General features: G+C 35.8%; 1 protein-coding gene across 1 annotated transcript in view; it reads left to right on the forward strand.

Annotated features, from left to right (window-relative positions):
• Positions 1-26367, forward strand: part of ADAM32 (ADAM metallopeptidase domain 32) — a 149712-nt gene that overhangs the window by 84281 nt on the left and 39064 nt on the right. Inside the window, exons 12-14 of the mRNA XM_022571268.2 lie at positions 493-670; positions 13654-13746; positions 15390-15588. Of these exons, the coding sequence (XP_022426976.2) occupies positions 493-670; positions 13654-13746; positions 15390-15588 (470 nt within the window). The remainder of the gene's footprint in view (positions 1-492; positions 671-13653; positions 13747-15389; positions 15589-26367) is intronic.

Consider the following 26367-nt stretch of genomic DNA (forward strand, 5'->3'; position numbering starts at 1 on the left):
ACTCACACCTGTTTTCAAAAGAGCCTGGACCAATTTACATTTCCATAAACAATATACTAGGGTTCCAATTTCTCTACATCCTCGACAGCACTGTTTATCTATTTTTTAAAGAATCATAGCCATCTTAACAGGTGTGAGGTCTTTTGTTTTTTTTTTTGCATTTCCCTGGTGATTAGTTATATTGATAACCTTTTAACATACCTGTTGGTTATTTATATGTGTCTTCTTTGGGGAAATGTCTATCCAAATCCTTTGCCCATTTTCTAGTTGGGTTGTTTAATTTTGCCTATTGAACTTAATTTTGATTTGAGAAGATATGTATTCCAGTGAATGAAATCACATGACCTCCTGCAGAATGACTTTGGCCTCTGAGCACTTGTTATGAACATTTATCATTACCTTTTGAATTTAACATTTTGAAATTAACTTATATAATATAGAGTTGTGTTTTCAGAAGTATACTGCCATGACATTATACGGATTCATCTTTAGGCAATCCAGTGGTGTGAAGACTTTTAGCAATTGCAGTTTGAGTGACTTTGAAAATTTCATTTCAAATATGGGTGCCCAGTGTCTTCAGAATAAGCCACAAATGCAGAGGGCTCCGGCAGCAATCTGTGGAAACGGCAGAGTGGAGGGAAATGAAATCTGTGACTGTGGTACTGAGGAAGTAAGTCTGATAATTGGAAAATTGATAAATTTATTGTTTTAGTTCAACTCTTTGTCATATATGTTATATATCTCAAATATGACTGAGTACTCTGCAAAATATTGGCAGTAATAAAATCAAGGTTGAAATACACACAAGAATATACCATCTAGATTTAATAGGTTGAAGAGTTTTGGACAAATATAAGAATATTCCCAAAAAATTATTGCTGACAGGAAAAAAGGGAAGTCTACAATGAGCTTTTGGTTCCAGACTAAATATGTAAAATCTTTCAAACCTGTGCTTAACCTTTGGACATTTGATAAGTGTCTTATTGAAGATTAATGTGGGAGCAGACCATCAAGTATCCTTTAGGGTATTGCCTCACAATGGAATCAGCAGTATGGGGAGGGAAGACTGTTAAAGTTACAGTCTGAACATTGGGTGAGTTTGATTACTCACTTGATAGAGAAACCCTAGAGAAAATATAATGAATGCAAAAAGTCCAGGGTGTAATGCTTCTAGACAGTTCAGTTTTTGCAAGAGTACTGCAAATATCATAAATGTTCATGATCCTAAGATAGAAATGATATTAGGATTGGATACATGCATGGGTCAGAACAAACTTGTACTCATATCACATTGTTTTAATACTGTGCCTTTATATTATGTTTCACCATTTGGTAGAACAAGTCCTCCCTTTTACTCTTCATCTATTTTTAAATCAATTTTCTTGGAGGCATCATCTGCATACAATGGAATACAACAAATGTAAGTATACAGGTGGGTGAATGTTTGCAAATGTACACAAGCATTGGTACAATTCAGATAGAGTTTTTTTTCATTTTTTAAATTGACCTACAACACTGTGTTAATTCCTATTACACAACATAGTGAATCAATATTCTATACATTTCAAAATGATCATCTTGATAAGTCTAGTTTTGATATGTCACCATATAAAGATATTACATAGTTATTGACTATGTTCCCCACACTGTACCTATTATACTCATGACTCATTTATTTTGCAGCTAGAATTTTGTACCTCTTAATCTCCCTCACCTAGTTCTCTCCTCCCCCCAAACCCCTTCCCTCTGGCAACCACCTGTTTGTTCTTTGTATCTATAACTCTGTTTCTGTCTTGCTATGTTTTGTTCATTTGTTATATTTTTAGATTCCACATAAAAGTGAAATCATAAGGTATTTGTCTTTCTCTGTCTGACTTATTTCACCTAACATAATACCCTCTAGGTCCATCGTGTTTTTACAAATGGTAAAATTTCATTCTTTTTTTATGGCTGAGTAATATTCCATTGTATATATGTACCACATCTTCTTTATGCATTTATCTATTGATAGGCACTTAGTTTACTTCCACATCTTAGTTATTGTAAATAATGCTTCAGTGAACATATGGGTACATATATCTTTTTCTTTTATTGAGTATCAATGATTTAAAATATTATATTAATTTTAGGCATACAACATAGTGATTAAATATTTTTATAGACTGTACTTCATTTAAAGTTGTTATTAAAAAAGGGCTATATTTCCCTGTGCTGTACAATGTATTTTTGGAGCTTATTTATTTTATACATAGTAGTTTGTACCTCTTAATTCCCTACCCCATCTTCCCCTTCTTCCCTTTCCCCACTGGTAACCAGTAGTTTGACCTCTATATCTGGGAATCTGTTTCTGCTTTGTCATATTCATTCATTTGTTTTATTTTTTATATTCCACATATAAGTGATAACATAGAGTACTTGTCTTTGTCTGTCTGACTTATTTCACTAAGCATAATACCCTCTAGGTCCATCTATGTAGTTGCAAATGGAAAACTTTTATTCTTTTTTATGGCCGAGTAATATTCTATTGTATATGTATACCACGTCTTCTTTATCCATTCATCTGTTGATGGACACTTATGTTGCTTCCACATCTTGGCAATTGTAAATAATGCTGCTATGAACATTGGGGTGCATGTGTGTTTTTGAATTAATGTTTCTGTTTTCTTTGGGTATATATTCAGGAGTGGAATTGCTGGATCATATGGTAGCTTGATTTTTAGAGGTTTTTTTGAGGAACCTCCATACTGTTTTCCACAGTGGGAAACAGTGTACAAGGGTTCTGTTTTCTCCACTTACTTGCCAACATTTGTTATTTGTGATCTTTTTGATGATAGCGATTCTGACACGTGTGAGTTGATATCTCATTGTGGTTTTGATTTGCATTTCCCTAATGATTAGTGTTGTTAGCATCTTTTCATGTGCCTATTGGCCATCTGTATGTTTTCTTTGGAAAAATGTGTATTCAGGTCTCCTGCCCATTTTAAAATCAGGTTATTTGTTTTTTGGATATTGAGTTGTATGAGCTGTTTATATATTTTGGATATTAACTCCTTATCAGGCATATTATTTGCAAACATTTTCTCACATTCAATAAGTTGTTTTTTGCTTTGGTCAGTGGTTTCATGTGCTGCACAAAAGCTTTTAAGTTTAATTAGGTCCCATCTGTTTATTTTTGTTTCCTTTGCCTTAAGAGACAGATCCAAAAAATATTGTTGCAGTTCATGTCAGAGTGTTCTGCCTATGTTTTCTTCTAGGAGTTTTATGTTTTCTGGTCTTATATTTATGTCTTTAATCCATTTTGAGTTTATTTTAATATATGGTTTAAGAAAATGTTTCAGTTTATTTTATTTTATTTTATTTTTTTTAATGTTTCAGTTTTATTCTTTTAATGTAGCTGTCCAGATTTCCAGCACTACTTATTAAAGAGATTGTCTTTTCCCCATTGTATATCCTTGCCTCCTTTGTTGAAGATTAATTGACCATAAGTGCGTGGGTTTATTTCTGGACTCTCTACTCTGTTCCATTGATCTATGTGCTGTTTTTGTGCCTGTATCATACTGTTTTGATGACTGTCTCTTTATACTATAGTTTGAAATCAAGGAGTATGGTACCTCCAGCTCTGTTCTTCTTTCTTCAGATTGCTTTGGCTATTTGGGCTCTTTTATGTTTCCATACAAATGTTAGAATTATTTGTTACAGCTCTGTGAAAAATGCCATTAATATTTTGATAGGAATTGCATTGAATGTATAGATTGCCTTGGGTACTATGGCCATTTTAGCAATATTAATTCTGCCAGTCTATGAACACTGTATATCTTTCCATCTGTGTCATCTTCAATTTCTTTCATCAGTGGCTTATGGTTTTCCAAATACAGGTCTTTTACCTCCTTAGTTAGATTTGTTCCTAGATATTTTATTCTTTTTGATGTAATTCTAAATGGGATTGTTTTCTTAATTTCTCTTTTGTTAATTCATTGTTAGTGTAAATAAATGCAACAAATTTCTGTATATTGATTTTGTATCCTGCACTTAACAAAATGGCAGTAAGTACATACCTACCAATAATTACTTTAAATATAATTGTACTAAATGCTGCAATCAAAAGAAACAGAATGGCTGAATGGATAAAACAACAAGACCCATATATATATACTGCCTACAAGAGACTTACTTCAGATCTAAAGACACATGCAGACTGAAAGTGAGGGAATCAGAAAAGGTATTCCATGCAAATGGAAATCAAAAGAAAGCTGAGGTAGCAATACTTATGTCAGACAAAAGAGACTTCAAAACAAAGACTGTAAGACAAAGGACATTATATAATGATTAAGGGATCAATCCAAGAAGATGCAACATTTATAAATATATATGCATTTAACATAAGAACACCTAAATACATAAAGCAAATATTAACAGACATAAGGGGAGAAATGGACAGTAACACAATAATAGTAGGAGACTTTAACACCTCACTTACATCAGTGGACGGACCATCCAGACAGAAAATCATTAAGGAAAGACTGGTCTTAAGTGACATATCGGACCAGATGGAATTAATAGAAGTAAATATAGAACATTCCACACCAAAGCAACAGAATACACATTGTTTCAGGTGCCCTGTAACACCTCCAGGGTAGATCACATGGTAGGCCACCAAACAAGTCTCAGTAAATTTAAGAAAATTGAAATCATATCCAACATCTTTTCTGACTAGAATGCTATGAGACTAGGAATCAACTACAAGAAAAAAAGTACAGAAAACAGAAATATGTCAAGGCTAAACAATATACTGCTAAACAACCAATGGATCACTGAAGAAATAAATTAGGAAATTAAAAAAATACCTGTAGGCAAATGAAAGCAAAATGCAATGAACCAAAACCAATGAGACAAAGCAAAAGCAGTACTATGAGGGAAGTTTTTTAGTGATACAAGCTTACCTCAGGAAACAAGAAAAATCTCAAATAAACAACCTAATCTTACACCTAAAGTAACTAAAAAAAGAAAAAACAAAACCTAAAGTTAGTAGAAGCAAAGAAATAATAAAGATCAGAGCAGAAATAAATGAAATAGAGACTAAAAAGGTAGATTAATGAAGATAAGGGGTAGTTCTTTGAGAAAGATAAAGAAAATTGATAAACCTTTAGCCAGACTCATCAAGAAAAATAGAGAGAGAACCCAAATCAATAAAATCAGAAATGGAAAAGAAGCTACAACCAACACCACAGAAATTCAGAGGATCATAAGATTACTGCAAACTATGTGCCAGTAAAATGGACAACGTGGAAGAAATGTACAAATTCCTAGAAATGTGCACTCTCCTAAGACTGAACCAGGAAGAAACAGAAAACATGAACAGACCAATTGCCAGTAATGATATTGAGTCAGTAATAATATTTTTAAAAACTACCAACAAAAAATATCCAGGACCAGATGGCTTCACAGGTGAATTCACCAAACATTTATAGAGAACAGTTAACACCTGTTCCTGTGATAATAAATGACCATATATATACATCTTTCCCTGAATTCTTTTCTGTTTGTCTGTCCTTATGCCTATTCCACACTGTCTTAACTAATGTACTTTTCAGTAAGTCTTGAAAACATTGTGTGTAAATCAGCCAACTTTGGTCCTCTTCCAAAATAGCTTTACTATTCTGGGGCCATTTTTTTTCCATGTAAATTGGAGAACAGGCATGTGAATGTAGGGACGTTGATTCGAATTGTGTTGTATTCATACATCAATTTGGGGGGAATTACTTTTCTTACCAATATTAAGTCTGCCAATCTGTGCACATTGTGTATCTCTCCACTTATTCAGATCTTCTTTAGTTCTTCTATAGATTTCTTGTTTTGATAGTGTTTAAAAATTTTATTTAACAATTGTGTCATTTATTTAACAATTGTATACAATTGTATGACAATTGTATTAACAATTGTATAACAATTAACAAATAAAATTTAACAAATTTTATTTAACAATTTCATACTAACAATAGTATAAAAATTACAGTGGACTTTTCTGAATTCTAGTGTTGATTAGAAGTGCTGAGAGTGGCCTTCTTTGCTTTGTTCTTATTTTTAGGGGGATAGTTTTCTGATTTTCACCATTAAATATGATATTAGATAATAAGCTTTTTTCAAAAATAGATGCCCTTTACCATATTGAGGAAATTTCCTTCTATTTCTAGTTAACTAAGAGTTTTTTTAAATTGAATAAATTTAAGTGTAATATTGTAAGCTTAAGTTGTACAGTGTGTTACTGTGATACATTTATATATTGTTATATGATTGCTGATGTAGTGATATTTATTACATTACATAATTACAGTACAATATTAGTGTCTATATTCATTATATTGTGCATTAGATCTCTATGGCTTATTTATTGCTCGATACAAGTGTGTACCCTTAAATACCATCACTCTTACTCCTCTGCCTCCACAACCTCTGCTAACCAGTACTTTACTCTGTTTTTCACAGGTTTAAACATTCCACATATAAGTGATATCACACAGTTCTTGTCTTTCTCTGTTTGACTTATCTCGCTAGCATAATGTGCTCAAGATTCACACATGTTGTTGAAAGTGGGAGGATAGCTTCCATTTTCATGGCAGAATAACATTCCATTGTGTATGTGTACCAAATCTTTTTAATCCATTAATCCATTGATGGACATTTGGGTTGTTTCCATATCTTGGTTATTGTAAATAGCCAAGATTTATTGTGATAAATGCATATATCTCTTTGAAATTCTGTTTTCATTTCCTTTGGGTATATACGCAGAACTGGAATTGCTGGATCATATGGTAGGTCTATTTTTAATTTTTTGAGGAACCTCCATATTGTTTTCCATAGTGGACCAATTGGTTGGACCTATTTACGTTCCCACCAACAGTGTATAAGGCTTCCTTTTTCACCACATCCTTGCCAGCACCTGTTGTCTCTTGTCTTCTTCGTGATAGCCATTCTGACAGGTGTGAAGTGGTATCTCATAGTGGTTTTGATTACCATTTCTTGATGATTAGTGATGTTGAGCATCTTTTCATGTGCCTGTTGGCCATCTGTATGTCTTTAGAAAAATGTGTATTTAGTTCTTCTGCCCCTTTTTAAATTGAAGTGTTTTTTTTTTTTGTTAACAAATTAAGTTCTTTATATAGTTTGAATATTAACCCCTTATCTGATATATGGTTTGCAAAAATTTTCTCCCATCATGTAGGGTTTTTTTTTCCATTTTGATAATTGTTTCTTTTGAGGTGCAGAAGTTTTTGAGTTTGATGTCCCATTTGTTGTTTTTTCTTTTGTTGTTTGTCCATTTGACATCACACTCCAAAATTTATACCCAAGACTAGTATCAGTGAAGTTTTTCCCTACATTTTCTTCTAGGAGTTTCATGGTATCAGATCTTATGTTTAAGTCTTTGATCCACTTTGAGTTAATTTTTCTGGGTAATGTGGGATAGTAGTCATTGTCATTGTTTTGCATGTGTTTCTCTAGTTTTCCCAGTTGTTGAAGAGAGTATCCTTTCCTCATTGGTTACTCCTGACTCCCTTGTCGAATATTAGTTGACCATATATGCCGTGGTTTAGTTTTGTGCTTTCTATTCTGTTTAATTGGTTTACATGTCTATTTTTGTCCCAGTACCATACTGGTGTTTGTTTGTTTTATTATATAAGTTTCAGGTGTACAGCACTATAATTCAACATCTGTATACACTACAAAGTGATCAGCACCACAAGTCTACTTACCATCCATCACCATATAGTTGACTCCCTTCACCTGTTTCTCTTACCTCCAAACCCCCTTCCCTTCTGGTAACCAGTAATCTGATTTCTGCATCTATGAGGTTTTTTGGTTTTATTTTGTTGGCTTTTTTGTGTGTGTGGTTTTTTGTTTGTTTGTTCATTTGTTTGTTTTGTTTTTAGATTTCAGATATGAATGAAATCATATGGTATCTGTCTTCCTTCATTTGACTTATTTCATTTAGCATAATACCTTCAAGGTCCATCCATGTCGCAAAAGGCAAGATTTCATTATTTTTATGGATGAGTAAGTATTCCACTATGTATGTATACTAGGTCTTCTTTGTCCATTCATCCATCAGTGGACACTTAGGTTGTTTCCACATCTTGGCTGTTATAAATAATGCTGCAATAAGCATAGGAGGGCATATATTTTTCCTAACTAGTGTTGTTGTATTCTTTGGATGAATACCCAGAAGTGGAATAGCTAGGTTGTACGGCAATTCTTAATCTTTTGAGTAATCACCATTGTTTTTCATAGTGGCTGTACTGATTTACACTCCCACTAACAGTGTACTAGGGTTCCCTTTTTCCATATCCTCTCCAACGTTTGTTATTTTTTCTTTTTTATAATAGTTATTCTAACAGGTGTGAGGTGATATCTCATTGTTGTTTGATTTGCATTTCCCTAATAATTAGTTATGTTGATTATCTTTTCATGTGCCTGTTGGCCATCTATATGTTTTCTTTGGAAAATGTCTGTTCAGTTTATGTGCCCGGTTTTTAGTCAGGTTGTTATTACTTTGTTATTGAGTTGTATAAGCTCTTTATGTATTTTGGATATTAAGCCCTTATCAGTTATATGATTTGCAAATATATTTTCATTCAGTAAGTTGCTTTTTCATTTTGAGATGGTTTTCTTCGCTGTGAAGAAGAATTTTAGCTTGATATAGTCCCATTTGTTTATTTTGCTTTTGTTTCTCTTGCCTTTGGAGTGGGTTCCACAAAAACCTTACTGAGACTGATAGCAGTGAGATTATTGCCTATTTTTTCTTCTAGGAATTTTATGGATTCATGTCTTATATTCAGATTAATCCATTTTGTGTTCATTTTTGTGTATGGTGTAAGGTATTGGTCTAGTTTCTTTCTTTTCCATGTGACTGTACAGCTTTCCCAACACCAGTTGTTGAAGAGACTCTCCTTTCTCTATTGTATATTCTTTGTTCCCTCATTGTAAGTTTATTGTCTGTGTATGTATGGGTTTACTTTTGTACTTTCAGTTCTGGTCCATTGATCTGTGAGTCTGTTTTTGTGCTAGTACCATCCTGTTTTGCTTATTGTGGCTTTGTAGGAAACAAAATATACCGTTTTGATTACTGTAGCTTTGTAGGAAACAGTCATCCCTTGATATCTACAGGGGATTGGTTCTAGGACCCTTAAGGTATACCAAAATCCATGGATGTTCAAATCCTTTTATAAAATGCCATATAACCTACCCACATACTCCCATATACTTTAAATAATCTCTAGATTACTTATAATACCTAATACAATGTAAATGATATGTAAATAGTTGTAAATAAAACGTAAATGCTATGTAAATAGTTTGCCAGAATGCAGCAAATTTAAGTTTTGCTTTTTGGAACTTTCTGGATTTTTTCCTGAATATTTTCAATCTAAGGTTGGTCGAATGCATGGATTGAGAACCCACAGATATGGAGGACCAGCTGTAATTTGAAATCAAGGAGTGTGATACTTTCAGCTTTGTTCTTCTTTCTCAAAATTGATTTGACTGTTGGGGATCTTTTGTGCTTTCACACACACATGGTTTTTATTACTATGGCTTTGTAGTTTACTTTGAAATTCAGAAGCATGATACCCCCAGTTTTTTTTTTTTTTTTTTTTCTTCTCAGAATCACAATTTGGAGTCTTGAGTTTCCACACAAATTTTAGGATTGTTTTCTCTATTACTGTGAGAAATACCTTTGGCATTTTTACAGGGATTATGTTGAATCTGTAGGTGGCTTTGGATACTATAGCCATTTTAACAATATTAATTCTTCCAATCCATGAACGTGGGGTATCTTTCCATTTCTTCATGTCTTCTTTGATTTCCTTCAGCAGAGCTTTGTGGTTTTCATTATGCAGATCTTTCACTTTCTTGGTTAAAATTATTCCTAAATATTTTATTGTTTTTCATGCTATTGTGAATGGGATGGTTTTTTTTTTTTAATTTCTCTGTCAGATGCTTCATTATTAATGTAAAGGAATGTGATTGATTTCTGTATGTTGAGTTTGTATCTTGCCATTTTACTGAAATCATTGGTTAATTCAAAGTTTTTTGACTGGTTCTTTGAGATTTTCTGTATGTAGGATCATATCATCAGCAAATAACCACAGTTTTACTTCTTCTCTTTTTATTTGGATGACTTTAATTTTTTTTTGTCTTGACCAATTGCTCTAGCTAGGTCTTCCAGTACTAAACTGAATAGGCATATTGAGAGAGGGCGTTGTTGCCGTGCTCTTGATCTTAGGGGAAATGCTTTCAATTTCTCTCCATTAAGTATAATCTTAGCTGAGAATTTTTAATGAAGAATTAATGTTGAATATTGCCAAATATTTCTGTGTCTATTGAGCTGATCATATGAATTTGCTGTTTTTATTCTATTATTATTATTATTATTTTTGTGTGTGTGTGGTACATGGGCCTCTCACTGTTGTGGCCTCTCCCATTGCGGAGCACAGGCTCCGGATGCGCAGGCTCAGTGGCCGTGGCTCACGGGCCCAGCCTCTCCGCGGCATGTGGGATCTTCCCAGACCGGGGCATGAACCCATGTCCCCTGCATCGGCAGGCGGACTCTCAACCACTGCGCCACCAGGGAAGCACTTATTCTATTATTAATATGATACATTTCATTCATTGGTTTTTGAGTGCTAACCCAGCCATCATGCAGTCCTGAAATTAGCCTCATTTGGGTTATTTAATATATATAAATTTATATGTATATATATAAATTTAAAATTTGCCAATGTTTTGTTCAGGATTATGGCACTTATTTTAACAAGGGAATTGTCTATAGTTTTATCTTTTCTTGCAATCTTTTCTTCTGGTTTTGGTGTCACGGTAATTCTGGACTCATAAAATGAGTTGGAACGTGCTCCCTTACCCCTACTTTCTGAAAGAATTTGTTTAATATTGGTATTATTCCTATTTATTTATTGTGGAAGAGCACTTAAGAGGAGATTTACCCCTGTAAATCTAAGCCCCTAGAAGTTTTATAGTTTGGATTTTAGTTTTAGGCTTATGACCCATTTGAGTTATTATTTTTGTGTGTGTGTGTGAGAAAGGTGTAGGGTCAGTGTCTAGAGTCATTATTTTCCTTGTGAATGCCCAAGTTGTTCCAACACCATTTATTGATAATTCTCCATTGAGTTGCATTTACTCCATTAACAAAGGTTTTGTTATCTCTATGTAGTTCTGTTTCTGGGGTCTCCATTTTGTTCTAAGCTCTTCGTCTATTCTTTTGTGCATATTACACTGCCACTATTATAGTTTTTATTAAGTTTTGAAGCTGGGTATTTTTGGTCCTTCAATTTTCCTCCTCCTCTTCCTCCTCCTCTTCCTCTTCTGCCTCTTCTTTTTCTTCTTCCTTCTCTTCCTCAGCATTAGGTTGTCTACTCTGAGTCTTTTGCCTTTCCATATAAACTTTAGAATCAGTTTGACTATGTCCACAAAATAATTGCTGGGTTTTTTTATTGTAATTGCACTGAATCTCTACATCAAGTTGTGAGGAACTGACATTTTAACAATATTTAGTCTTCCTATCCATGAACATGGACTATCTCTCCATTTATTTATACCTTCTCTGATTTTCTTCATCAAGTTTTGTAGTTTTTCTCATATTGATCCTGTAAAATTTTGTTAGGACTATCCCCAAGTACTTCATTGTTTTGGTGCTAATGCAAATGGTATTGTGTTTTTTATTTCAAATTTTTATTTTTCATTGTTGATATAAAGGAAAACAGTTTCCAGCAACCTTGCTATAATTGTTTATTAGTCACAGGAGGCTTTTATTGTTATTGTTCTTTGGCTAATTATTTGGTATTTTCTTTACATAGGCAGTCATGTAATCTATGGATAAAAATAGTTTTTGTTTCTTTCCCACCTGTATATTTTCACTTCATTTTCTAGTCTTATTGCATTAGCTAGGACTTCCAGTAAGATGCTGAAGGGAGTGGTGAGAGGGGGCATCCTTGCCTTGTTTCTTTTTTAGGAGGAAAGCTTATAGTTTCTCACCATAACTGTGATATTAGCCACAGATTTTTTTCTAGATGTTACCAAATTGAAGAAGTTCCCTCTATTCCTAGTTTGCTACCCTTTTGTATAAGTGAGTTTGGATTTTGTCAAGTGCTTTTTCTACAGCAATTTTTATGGTCACTGATTTTTATTCTTCAGCCTGTCAGTATGATGGATTATATTAATGGATGTTTGCATAATAAACCAGCCTTGCATACTTGTGATAAATCCCATTTGGTTGTAGTGTATAATTATTTTTGCACATTGTTGGATTCAATTTCCTAAATTTTTGTTGAGGATTTTTGCATCTATGTTTATGAGATCTATTTATTGATTGATTGATCTGTAGATTTATTGATGAGATCTACAGATTTATTGATATGTAATTTTACTTTGTCTGGGCTTGATATTAGGCTAATACTGACCTCATAGAATGAGTTAGGAAGCATCACATATCAGTGCTGCGAGAGTAATATGGCTGTGATTCCATGGCATAAAAGCAGTAGAAGCTCCATGTTTAATGCTTCTCCTGGATTCTGTCCTCAGTGCTTTTTCTCTTGACTGATTTTAATTTGTATCCTTTCCATATAATAAACCATAACTGTGAGTATAACAGCTTTCAGTGAGTTCTGTGAGCTCTTCCAGTAAATTATAAAACCTGAGGGTGGTTTTGGGAATCCACTGAACTTGAGATTGGTGAAAGAAATGAGGACAGTCTTGGGGACTGTTCTCTCTAACTTTGCAGTGGGTCTAAACTCTACCCACCCTTTTTTCCCCCAGCTTTACTGAGGTATGATTAACAAATAAAAACTGTATATATTTAAGGTGTACAGGTATACAATGTGATGTTTTCGTATATGTACACATTGTGAGATGATTCCTGCATCAAACCAGTTTACATATACATCATCTCACACAGTTATCATTTTTTGGTTTGGTGAAAATACTTCTACTTCTTAGCAAATTTCAAGTATGCAATACAGTATTGTTAACTATAGTCATCAAGCTGTACATTAGATCCTGAGAAATAACTCATCTCATAAATGAAAGTTTGTACCCTTTTATTTTTTTTGGCGGTACGCGGGGGCCTCTCACTGTTGTGGCCTCTCCCGTTGCGGAGCACAGGCTCCGGACGCACAGGCTCAGCGGCCATGGCTTATGGGCCCAGCCACTCCGCGGCACGTGGGATCTTCCCAGACCGGGGCACGAACCCTCATCCCCTGCATCGGCAGGTGGACTCTCAACCACTGCGCCACCAGGGAAGCCCTGAAAGTTTGTACCCTTTGATCAATATCTCCTCTTTCCTCTCACCTTTCAGGCACTGGTAACTACCATTCTACACTCTGTTCTATTATTCAATTTCTTTAAAAAGTTGTTTTATATGTTTTGCCCAGTTTTCTAGTTGAATAAGGATTAGTAAGGTACCAGTTACTCTGTTGTGACCTGAAGTAAAAATGACACCTTAGTATTGTAATTGTTTAGAGATGCAAAAATCTATAAATGTTGACAGCATGCATATTTTTACCCCACAAATAAAAAAATAAGCACAGCTCCTGACAAAGTTTATATTACTTCCAGGATGTATTTTTACTTGTGCCTTCCACTCATTTATAGCAATGTGGACCTGATAGCTGTTGTAATCCTCAAACTTGTGTGCTGAAACCAAATACACAGTGTGATAGAGGATCATGCTGCAACAACTGTCAAGTAAGATTTTAGTGTATTACTATCTTCTAAGTATATAGTGAATTATGTCTTGGATACTTTAGAATACATAGACACTTGGCTGTAAGTCAAAGTAAATGACCTTTCATGTAAAGAAAAAAATACTAAATTCAGCGTGATGTTTCTGATTTTATGAATTATAGTTGGATGTTGAGGCCTCCTTATAATGCCATTATACTCCCTAATGATGCTATTGTTTTTAAGTCTTTTTTTTTTTTTACTCTAGTTCAACAAAATTCCTTTATTCTATTTTTAAAATGTCCTACTGTTTTTAAGTCTTGACTGAAAGCTATTACAGAATTTTTTGATACAGAAGATCACCATTAAAAGGGACTGTTTTCATTTATTTTATCCAATTTTTTTTTTTTTTTTTTATGGTACGCGGGCCTCTCACTGTTGTGGCCTCTCCCGTTGCGGAGCACAGGCTCCGGATGCGCAGGCCCAGCGGCCATGACTCACGGGCCTAGCCGCTCCGTGGCATGTGGGATCTTCCTGGGCGGGAGCACGAACCCGTGTCCCCTGCATCGGCAGGTGGACTCTCAACCACTGCACCACCAGGGAAGCCCCCAATATTTATATTTTTGTGAATAAAAGTTATATTTTAGGTTGTGATGGGTATCTGTAAGTATGTAACTGAAAGATACAGCAATTTTCCATAAATGCATAAATAATGAAACTCACTAGATGTAACACTTTCCAAATGCTACGTGTTAGCACAAAATTTAAACTATGAATTTGTTATACAAAGATCATTTGACTTAAATGTCACATTTTAGCTTATATGGTGAAGATGTTGATTCCTGTCCCCTGTTTTACTTTTCAGCTCTTCCAACATATATGTGACAGATTCGTCACATGAGAACCCCTCTATTGAACAATCTGCCACTGTTCTGTGTTCTTCACTATCCTTTGACTGATGTGGTTTTATGTTATTTTTCTCCTAGAATCTTATCGTTGTTAATTCTTACCTCCATAATCTTTTTAGTGTGAACTGGAAGTCATCAATTAAGAAGTATGAGATAAATGCCCAGTTAAGATTCTTCATATAAAATTTCAGAATAGTATACATGAAAGTGTTAATTAACCATAGGATAATTCAGGAGAAAAATTACAATTGGGTTCCTTCTTTTCTAAGACTTCAGTAGTTGATCTGCCTCTTTTAATCACTCTTTGGTTTCCCACTGTTCATTCTCAGTTATTTAGGTTTCACATTTTCATAGAATTACAGATATTCCATACTTAAAAACTATGGTTTGAATAAGTATATTTTATTTGGAAATTATCTAAATTTCATAATTTTTGCCCCAAAGGAATAATTATCCCAAGCTAAAAGCTACTTTTCCTCCCTTCTACCAAAGCACAAACAAAACTTGGGCTCTCATTATATCATATTTGTGTTATCCTTTTCCTTGTACATATGTCTTATCTCCTGTTTTGGTTGATAACATTCAATTTTTTTCAATATGATTATCATAATGCTTTATAACAAGAAGATAGTAAGAGACATTAATGAATAAGTATATCATCAAACTATAAATAGAATTAGAGCAATTTTAAAATAAATATTGATGAACACAACAACCTTATATATAATGCTTTAATTTTTATGTTTTAATTTCTATTAGCTTATGCAAGCAGGTGCTGTATGTAGGCCCGTTGCACATCCTGAATGTGATGTTTCTGAGGTTTGTAATGGAAGCTCAGGAAGCTGTCCGGCTGATATAACTATACACAATGGACACAAATGTAAAGGAGGAAAAGCTTTTTGTTTTGATGGAGGCTGCCAAGATCTTGATGCACGTTGTGAGAGCATATATGGAAAAGGTATTGTATTGTAACATCTATGTAGTTGGTGCTCATTATTTTTATTAACATTACCAAGACAATGGACAATTATATATATTTAAATTCTTTATTCTGTTTAACTCTCTATTTTTATTTTTTTGAGCTTATTAAGGTATAAATGAGAAAAATATGTTTAAGGTGTACAACGTAATGTTTTGATATACATATACGTTGTGAAGTAGTTGCCACAGTCATCTACTTAACATATTCATTGCATATGTATACCCAGGAATAGGCTTACTGGATCATAAGGTAGTGCATTTAAATTTTTGAGAAGGCTGTCTACTGTTTTCCATAATGGCTGTACCAATTTTCATTCCCACCAACAGTATATAAAAGTTTCCTTTTCTCCACATCCTTGTTAATACTTATTATCTTTTTCTTTTTGATAACAGCTATCCTAAAAGCTGTGAGTTGTGGTTTTGATTTTCATTTCCCTGATGATTAGTGATGTTGAGCTCTTTTTCACATATCTGATGGTCATTTGTATGTCTTTTATTTCAAGAAATGTCCATTTAGGTCCTGTGCTATTTTTATTTTTATTTATTTATCTATTTATTTATTTTGCGGTACGCAGGCCTCTCACCGCTGTGGCCTCTCCCGTTGTGGAGCACAGGCTCTGGACGCGCAAGCTCAGCGGCCATGGCTCACAGGCCTAGCCGCTCCGCGGCACGTGGGATCTTCCCGGACCGGGGCACGAACCCGTGTCCCGTGCATCGGCAGGCGTACTCTCAACCACTGCACCACCAGGGAAGCCCCTCCTGTGCTATTTTTAGATCTCATTATTTGTCTTTTTTATTGAGCTGTATGAGTAACATATATTTTGGAGATTAATCCCTTATCAGATATATGGTTTACTAATATTTTCTCCCATTCTGTAGGTTCCATTTTTGCTTTGTTGATTGTTTCCTTTGCTGAGAAGTTTTTTAGTTTTATGCAGTCCCACTTATCTATTTTTGTCCAGTTTAGTGTCCAAGAGCTTTCTCCCTATGTTTTCTTCTAGTAGATTTGTAGTTTCAGGTAAGTTTAAGTCTCCTCAACCACCTGCTTTATTGAGATACAATTGGCACATAACATTGTGTAAGTTTTAGTTGTACAGCGCATTGATTTGGTACTTTTATATATTTCAGGGTCATTACCTCCATAGTGTTAGCTAAACGTCCGTTGTGTCACATAATTACCATTTCTTTTTCATGGTGAGAACATTTAAGATCTACTCTCTTAGCAACTTAGCTAATTCTTGTCAAATATTAGTTTGAGAACCCCTCTCTTGAATCATCTGAGAGTCTCAATGCGTTTCTGTGGCTTTATGGGAAGTTTACTATAACTAGTTGCTGGAGGAAGAAAAAATTAAGGCCTGGTGCAGATGAGTCTGCTCAGTATTTGACACCATTTGGAAGTGGATTCCCTCTGCATAATTATAACCTCTCTCAGAGGTGTTTTCAAAAAATGATGTAGGAAAATTCTCTTATTGTGTAGAATTCTAGCCGTGTATGTGGTTTCCTACTTTGTCCGAAAGAGAGAAATTCAGAGGCAGTATTGATATTTGACAGTGACTCATCATGTGCAGTTAATTAGGACTTGAAAAAATAATATTAAAAAATTGATAACAAGAAGTTCTGGAGAAGGTGTATGTGGTTGTGCCTGTCAGGTAGAGCAGGGAATGTGAAGATATTTGTGTTGCATGTAAAGTTCAACACAGGGCATGCCACATAGAGGAGGCTATGTATAATCAGATAAATAACATTATCTGTCCTGTGAATGCTAGCATTTTGTCCCAGGTACCCTAGTACTTTCATAGCGAATCCATGTACAAAGAGTTTATGGCTGCAGGGATGGAGACAATGTGTGGGTTCAAAAATAGAATTTCCCTCAGCAAGATCATCTGATTACTTTTGTTGCTTGGTTAACAACCATGGGCTAAGTCAGCAGCAATGGGCCAAAATTCAGATTCTGATATAGCACAATGCTGTGACAGACTGGCCAGCCACTGTGCCAACTTGATGACATTAGATCTCTCCCAGCACATAAAGGGCAGCAATTTCCTCTCATTGGAATAGAGACATAATGTGGATATGGATTTACCTTTCAGATATCATATTTCTACTAGCAGCATTAACCATGAACTTCTAAAAATTGGGATATAATTATGTAAAGTGAACTTCATAGATCTGAAGTGTATATTTTGATGTAATTCTCACTTCAATTAAAGACTAGAAAATTTTCATCAGCTCAGTAAGTTCCTTTCTATCTCTTTTCAGTCAGTTCCTTTAAGGCAATAATGGTTATCTTTCCTATTATCATATGTTAATTTTACCTGTTCTTGAACTTCATATAAATGAAGTATTTCATCATATGAGTATTCTACAGATGGTTTTTACATTCTCATATTTATGGACATTTGGATTGTTTCTAGGTTTTTTTTCTATTATGAATAGAGGTGTTATGAGGCTTCATATATAAGTCTTTTTGTAAATATATGTTTCTGTTTCTTCTGAGTAAAGATTTTGGAGTGGAACTGCTGTCTTAAGAGTAGCTGTATGCTTAATTTTATGAGAAACCTGCTCACTGTTTTCTAAAGTCATTATACTACTTCTTATCTCTACCAGCAACATGAGAACTTCAGTTGCTCCATGTTCTTGGTGACATTTGATGTTGTGAGTCTTTTTAATTTTAGTCACTGTATTGGTTGTAAAATGGTAGTTGATTCTGGCTTTAGTTTGCATTTCTGTCATGATTGATATCAAAGATGTTGAGCACATTATTTGGTGCTTATTGACTACATATATGATATATGGAATATGTATATTTTCCGTTTGTAGTGTTCGTTCACATCTTTGCCCATTTTTAATTGGGTTTTTGCCTTTTTATTATTTATATGTGTAATTTATACATTCTATATTCAAATGCATTTTAAGATATAAGTATTGTATTTTTTCCCCAATATGCAGTTTCCCATGTACATTTTTAATGGTGATTTTTGATAAGAAAACTTTAATTTTGAAGAGGTTTAGTTCATCAAATTTTTTCTACAGTTTTTCTAAGAAGTATTTGCCTACTCCAAAGTCATCCACATATTTTCCTGTTTTTCTCTGAGGTTTTGATTTAACTTTTATTTTTATTTATTTAAACTTTTCAAAAATTTTTATTGGAGTGTAGTTGATTTACAGCATTCTGTTAGTTTCACGTGTACTGTAGAGTGAATCTGTTATACGTATATGTATATCTACTCTTTTTTAGATTCTTTTCCCATATGTGCTATTACAGAGTATGGAGTAGAGTTCCTTCTGCTATTCAGTAGGTCCTTATTAGTTATCTACTTTATATATAGTAGTGTGTATATGTCTGTCCCAATCTTCCAGTTTATCCCTCCCCTGCCCCTTACCCCCTGGAAACCATAAGTTTATTTTCTACATCTGTAACTCTATTTCTGTTTTGTAGATAAATTCATTTGTAACCTCTTCCATATATAAGTGATATCATACGACATTTGTCTTTCTGTGTCTGACCCACTTCACTCAGTATGACAATCTCTAGGTCCATCTTTGTTTGCTGGAAATGACATTATTTTGTTCTTTTTTATGGCTGAGTAATATTCCATTGTATATATGTACCACATCTTCTTTATCCATTCCTCTGTTGATGGACATTTAGGTTGCTTCCATGTCCTGGCTATTGGCCATTGTGAATAGTATGCTGCAGTGAACATTGGGGTGCATGTAACTTTTTGAATTATGGTTTTCTCCAGATATATGCCCAGGACTGGTATTGCTGGATCATATGGTAGCTCTATTTTCAGTTTTTTAAGGAACTTCCATACTGTTCTCCATAGTGGCTGTACCAGTTTTCATTCCCACCAACAGTGTAGGAGGGTTCCCTTTTCTCCAGACCCTCTCCAGCGCTTATTGTTTGTAGATTTTTGATGATGGCCATTTTGACCTGTGTGTGGTGATACCTCATTGTAGTTTTGATTTGTATATCTATAATAATTACTGATATTGAGCATCTTTTCATGTGCTTTTTAACCATCTGTATGTCTTCTTTGGAGAAATGTCTATTTAGATCTTCCACCCATTTTTTGATTGGGTTTTTTTTTTTTTCTGATATTGAGCTGCCTGAGCTGTTTGTATATTTTAGAGATTAATCATTTGTTGGTGGCTTCATTTGCAAATATTTTCTCCCATTCTGGGGGTTGTCTTTTACTTTTGTTTACCATTTCCTTTGCTGTGCAAAAGCTTTTAAGTTTAATTAGGTCCCATTTGTTTATTTTTGTTTTTATTTCCTTTACTCTAGGAGGTGGATTGAAAAAGATCTTTCTGCGATTTATGTCAGAGAGTGTTCTCCCTATGTTTTTCTCAAAAGTTTTATAGTATCCGGCCTTACATTTAGGTCTTTAATACATTTTGAGTTTATTTTTGTGTATGGTGTTTGGGTGTGTTCTAATTTCATTCTTTTACATGTAGCTGTCCAGCTTTCTCAGCACCACTTATTGAAGAGACTGTCTTTTCTCCACTGTATATTCTTGCCTCGTTTGTTGTAGATTAGGTGAACATAAGTGTGTGGATTTATTTCTGGACTTTCTATCCTGTTCTATTGATCTATATATCTGTTCTTGTACCAGTACCACACTGTTTTGATGACTGTAGCTTTGTAGTATAGTCTGAAGTCAGGGAGCCTGATTCCTCCAGCTTTGTTTTTCTTTCTCAAGATTGCTTTGGCCATTCAGGGTCTTTCCTGTTTCCATACAAATTGTAAAATGTTTTGTTCTAATTCTGTGAAAAATGCCATCGGCAATTTGACAGGGATTGCATTGAACCTGTAGCTTGCTTTGGGTAGTATAGTCATTTTCACAATATTGATTCTTCCAATCCAAGAACATGGTATATCTCTCCATCTGTTTGTGTCATATTCTATTTCTTTCATCAGTATCTTATAGTTTTTGGAGTACAGGTCTCTTGCCTCCTTAGGTAGGTTTATACCTAGGCAATTTGTTCTTTTTGATGCAATAGTAAACGGGATTGTTTCCTTGATTTCTCCTTCTGATCTTTCGTTGTTAGTGTATAGGTGTGCAACAGATTTCTTTATATTAATTTTGTATCCTGCAACTTTACCTAATTCATTGATGAGCTCTAGTAATTTTCTGGTAACATCTTTAAAGGTTTTCTATGTATACTATCATGTCATCTGCAAACAGTGAGAATTTTACTTCTTTTCCAAGTTGTGTTCCTTTTATTTCTTTTTCTTCTCTGATTGCCAAGGCTAGGACTTCCAAAACTATGTGGAATAAAAGTGGCGAGAGTGGACATCCTTGACTTGTTCCTGATCTTAGAGGAAATGCTTTCTGCTTTTCACCATGGAGAATGATGTTTGCTGTGGGTTTGTCATATATGGTCTTTATTATGTTGAGGTAGGTCCCCTCTCTCCCCATATTCTGGAGTTTTGTTTTTTTTTTATCATAAATCACTGTTGAATTTTGTCAAAAGTTCTTTCTGCATCTATTGAGATGATCATATGGTTTTTATTCTTCAATTTGTTGATGTGGTGTATCACATTGATTTGCGGATATTGAAAAATCCTTTCATCCCTAGGGTAAATTCCACTTGATCATGGTGTATGATCCTTTTAATGTGTTGTTGGATTCTGTTTGCTAGTATTTTGTTGAGGATTTTTGTGTCTATGTTCATCAGTGATATGGGTCTGTAATTTTCTTTTTTTGTGATATCTTTGTCTGGTTTTGGTATCAGGATGATAGTGGCCTCGTACAATGAGCTTGGCAGTGTTCCTTCCTATGCAATTTTTTGGAAGAGTTTCAGAAGGGTAGGTGTTAACTCTTCTCTAAATGTTTGATAGAATTTTCCTGTGAAGTCATCTGGTCCTTGCCTTTTTTTTGTCGGAAGATTTTTTTTTTTCCAACGAAAGGTTTCACATATTTATTACTGAGCTACACAGTGAGCAGTGGTGAGGAAAGATCAAGAAACGAGGAGAGAGCCATTCCATTTTTCCCATCAAACACAGGCAGCTGTTCCAGACACTAGTGATGTTCTGATACGTTAAGATGCAATTGACCTTGATCACATAAATGTGTGACACTTCACGTGCGGTTCCTTATAGACCCAGCTTAGTTCTTCTCCAGTGTCTTCTCTTGGAGTTGTATCTGATTTTATTACCAGTTTTTATTCGAATCCATTGGGGAATGGGACGATTCTGCTTTCGTTTTTGGCCAGGAATCGCTTGATCCTGAAAGTCTTGTGAGAAGACATGGCGAGGAGCAAATTCAACCACACATAGGATGGCAGACAAGAGAAAAGAGGAGGAAGTGAGTGGAAGGACGTATTTAGAAGGCCTGTTGGAAGATTTTTAATCACAGTTTCAATTTCAGTACTTGTGGTTAGTCTGTTCATATTTTTTATTTCTTCCTGGTTCAATCTTGGAAGGTTGTATCTTTCTAAGAATTTGTCCATTTCTTCTAGGTTGTCCATTTTATTGGGGTATGGTTAGTTGCTTGTAGTAGTCTCTTATGATCCTTTGTATTCTGTGGTGTACGACTTCTCCTTTTTCATTTTTCATTTTATTGACTTGAGTCCTCTCCCCTTTTTCTTTATGAGTCTGGCTAAAGGCTTATCAATTTTGCTTACCTTTTCAAAGAACCAGCTTTCAGTTTCATTGGTCTTTGCTATTGGTTTTTTTTTTGTCTCTATTTCATTTATTTCTGCTCTGATATTTATGATTTCTTTCCTTCCACTAACTTTGGGTTTTGTTTCTTCTTCTTTATCTAGCTGCTTTAGGTATAAGGTTAGGTTGTTTATTTGAGATTTTTCTTGTTTCTTGAGGTGAGATTGTATTGCTGTAAAATTCCTTCTTAGAAGTGCTTTTGCTGCCTTCCATACGTTTTGGATGGTCGTGTTTTTGTTGTCTCTAGGTATTTTTAGATTTCCTCTTTGATTTCTTCAGTGGTCCATCGATTGCTTAGTAACATTGTTTAGCCTCCATGTGTTTGTGGTTTTTATAATTTCTTTTCCTGTATTTAATCTCTAATCTCATAGCATTGCGGTCAGGAAGCATACTTGATATTATTTCAATTTTCTTAAATTTACCAGGGCTTGATTTGTGACTCAAGATCTGATTTATCCTGGAGAATGTTCATGTGCACTTGAGAAGAAAGTGTATACTGCTGCTTTCAGATGGAATGTCCTGTAAATATCAGTTAATCTCTCTGAACTAATGTTTCATTTAAGGCTTGTGTTTTCTTATTAATATTCTGTCTGGATGATCTGTCCTTCGGTGTAAGTGCAATGTTAAAGTCCCCCATAATTATTGTGTTACTGTCGATTTTCCCTTTTATGGCTTAGCATTTGCCTTATATATTGAGGTGCATGTTAGGTGCATCTGTATTTACAACTGTTACATCTTCTTCAATTGATACCTTGATCATTATGTAGTGTCCTTCCTTGTCTCTTGTAACAGTCTTTATTTTAAAGTCTATTTTGTCTGATATGAGTACTGCTACTCCAGCTTTCTTTTTATTTCCATTTGCCCCTCACTTTCAGTCTGTGTGTGTCCCTAGGTCTGAAATGGCTCTCTGGTAGACAGCATATATATGGGTCTTGTTTTTGTATTTATTCAGCCAGTCTGTGTCTTTTGGTTGTAGCGTTTAATTCATTTACATTTAAGGTAATTATCAATATATATGTTTTTATTGCCATTTTCTTAATTGTTTTGTGTCTGTTTTTGTCGGTCTCTTTTCTTCCCTTCCTCTTTTGTTCTCTTCTCTTGTGTTCCCACTTAGAGAAGTTCCTTTAGCATTTGTTGTAAAGCTGGTTTGATGGTGCTGAATTCTCTTAGCTTTTGCTTGTTTGCAAAGCTTTTGATTTCTCCATCAAATCTAATGAGAGCCTTGCTACATAGAGTATTCTTCGTTGTAAGATTTTTCCCTTTCATCACTTTAAAGATATCATGCCACTCCCTTTTGGCCTGCAGGTTATCAGCTGAAAAATCAGCTGATAACCTTATGGGGATTCCCTTGTATGCTATCTGTTGCTTTTCCCTTGCTGCTTTTAATATTTTTTTCTTTGTATTTAATTTTTGTTAGTTTGATTAATATGTGTCTTGACGTGTTTCTCCTTGGGTTTATCCTGTGTGGGACTCTGCACTTCCTGGACTTGGTTGACTATTTCCTTTCCCATGTTAGGGAAGTTTTCAACTGTAATCTCTTCAAATATTTTGTCAGTCCCTTTCTCTTTCTCCTCTTCTTCTGGGACCCCTATAATTTGAATGTTCATGCAATTAATGTTGTCCCAGAGGTCTCTGAGATTGTCCTTATTTCTTTTAATTGTTTTTTCTTTATTCTGTTCTGTGGCAGTGATTTCCACCATTCTATCTTCCAGCTCACTTATCTGTACTTCTGCCTCAGTAATTTTGTTATTGATTCCTTCTAGTGTATTTTTCATTTAAGTTATTGTATTGTTCACCACTGTTTGTTTGTTCTTTAGTTCTTCTAGGTCCTTGTTAAGCATTTCTTGTATCTTCTCGACCCGTGCCTCCATTCTTTTTCCGAGATCTTGGATCATCTTTACTATCATTATTCTGACTTCTTTTTCTGCTAGATTGCCTATTTCCTCTTCATTTAGGAGAGGCTTTTACCGTACTTCTTCATCTGCAACATATTTCTCTGTCATCTCATTTTATCTAACTTACTGTGTTGGAAGTCTCCTTTCTACAGGCTGCAGGATCGTAGCTCCTCTTGCTTCTGGTGTCTGCCCCCTGGTGGTGGAGGTTGGTCCAGGGGCTTGTGTAGGCTTCCTGATGGGAGGGGCTGGTGCCTGTTCTCTGGTGGGTGGAGCTGAGTCTTGTCCCTCTGGTGGGCAGGTCCTTGTCCAGGGGTGTGTTTTGGGGTGTCCAGGAGCTTAGTACGACTTTAGACAGCCTGTCTGCTGATGGGGGGGCTGTATTCCTGTCTTGCTGGTTGTTTGGCCTGAGTAGTTCTAGCACTGGAGCTTGCAGGCTGTTGGGTGGGGCTGGGTCTTGGTGCCAAGATGGGGATCTCCAGGAGAGGTCATGCCAATTAATATTCCTGGGCGGTCCTGCAGCCATAAGTGGGTGCTTCCCCCCTGGGGGCTTGGGTTTGATCCCTGTTTGGAGAACCAAAATCCTGAAAGCTGTGCTGTGCAACCAAATAAACAAAATAAAACAGAGAAACAAAACCCAAGAAAAATAATCCCCAAAAAATCCCCAATGAAAACAAAAAAAACCCCAAGAAAACAACCAAACAAAAACACCAAAACAAACAATAAATAATAAACTAAGAAAACAAACAACAACAAAAAAACAAAACCCCCAAAACAAAAAATACCCCAGAAAAATTTTAAAAAAAGAAATAAAACAACAGCAACAAAATTCTCTGGGGCCTCTGATACCAGTGTCCTTGCCTACATGGTGAGCTACAGCCAACCTCCGCCTCCCCAGGAGACACTCCAAGACCTGTAGGTAGGTCTTTGGACCTGCTGTGGGCACTGTGGAGGCAGCTCAGACTTTGACCTGGCCCAGCTCCTGTGTGTACGTGCCCACAAAGTCCACAGCTGCTAAAGCTTGATCCGTCTCAGCTGTGGGAGCACTCATTGTCCCTTCAGATGTTCTATAGGTGCTGGGTTTACCAAGCTGATCGTGGTGGTTAATCCGTGGCTTGTGCAGCTGCAAGGAGAGATTTCAGTTCTTCTTAGTTGCACAGCCCCTGGGGCTCAGCTTTGGTTTCGGCCCCACCTCTGCATGTGGGCTACCTCAGGCATCTGCCCACTGCCCAGGCGAGTGGGAGCGAAGGCAGCAACTGGGGGCATGCTGGCCTGTTTCGGTGGGAGGGGGTGGGGCAGCGACTGACTGTGGCATGCGTGCTCACTCAGGTGGGAGGGGGATAAGGTGGAAACAACTGGGGCACGCATGCTCACTCTGGTTGGAGCCCCTCCTAGTGCCTGTGGTGGCATGGGCTGGCGTGTGGGGAGAGAGGCTGTGATGGCAGACCCGCCCTTCATGCATCACTCAACAGTGGCTCCTCACTTCTGTGGTGGTCCAGGCTTCTTCCAAGAGCATTCCCAGTTGCAGAGCTCCTCACTTCTGTCCCCTCAGGCTGTCTCCGAGCAGCCAACAGCCCTCCTCTCCCTGGGTCTGCTCTCCAAACCCCATGTTCCGGCACTGGCAGACACCCGTTTCACCCTGGGGCTTGCAGGCTGTGGCATGGACCATCTGTGTAAATCTCTCTCTGTCTTGCCTGCCACAGACTGGTTGCTGCACTTTCCTCTGATAGCCCTCGCAGCTCCCCTTCTATCTCAGCTAATTGCCCTGCCAGTGAGGGGGCTTCTCCAGTTGCGGGAACCTCTCCTGTCCTTCAGCTCCTCCCAGCAGAGCAGGTCCCATCCTGTTTCCTCTTTTCTTTTTCTTCCTTTTCTCTCTTTCATCCTACCTGGTTATGCGGGGATCTTTTCTTGTCCTTTTGGGTGTCTGAGGTCCTCTGCTAGTGTTCAGCAGGTGCTTTGTGTGAATTGTTCCATTTGTAGATGTATTCTTGATATATTTGTGAGGAGAGGTGAGCTCCAGTTCCTCCTATTCCACCATCTTCACCTTGAACCTAACTTTTCTTTTAAATCATTATTTCTTGGAAAGATTATTATTTTTTCATTCCATTGATTTGCTATCTCTATTTAAAATCAGTTGATAATATAATATAGTTCCATTTCTAGATTTATTCTACATCAATCTGTTTATCCTTAT

This window comes from Delphinapterus leucas, chromosome 21, assembly GCF_059928025.1.
Source record: "Delphinapterus leucas isolate spDelLeu-1000000601 "Yukka" chromosome 21, BTC_Dleu_Yukka2, whole genome shotgun sequence".
NCBI classification, from domain to species: domain Eukaryota; kingdom Metazoa; phylum Chordata; class Mammalia; order Artiodactyla; family Monodontidae; genus Delphinapterus; species Delphinapterus leucas.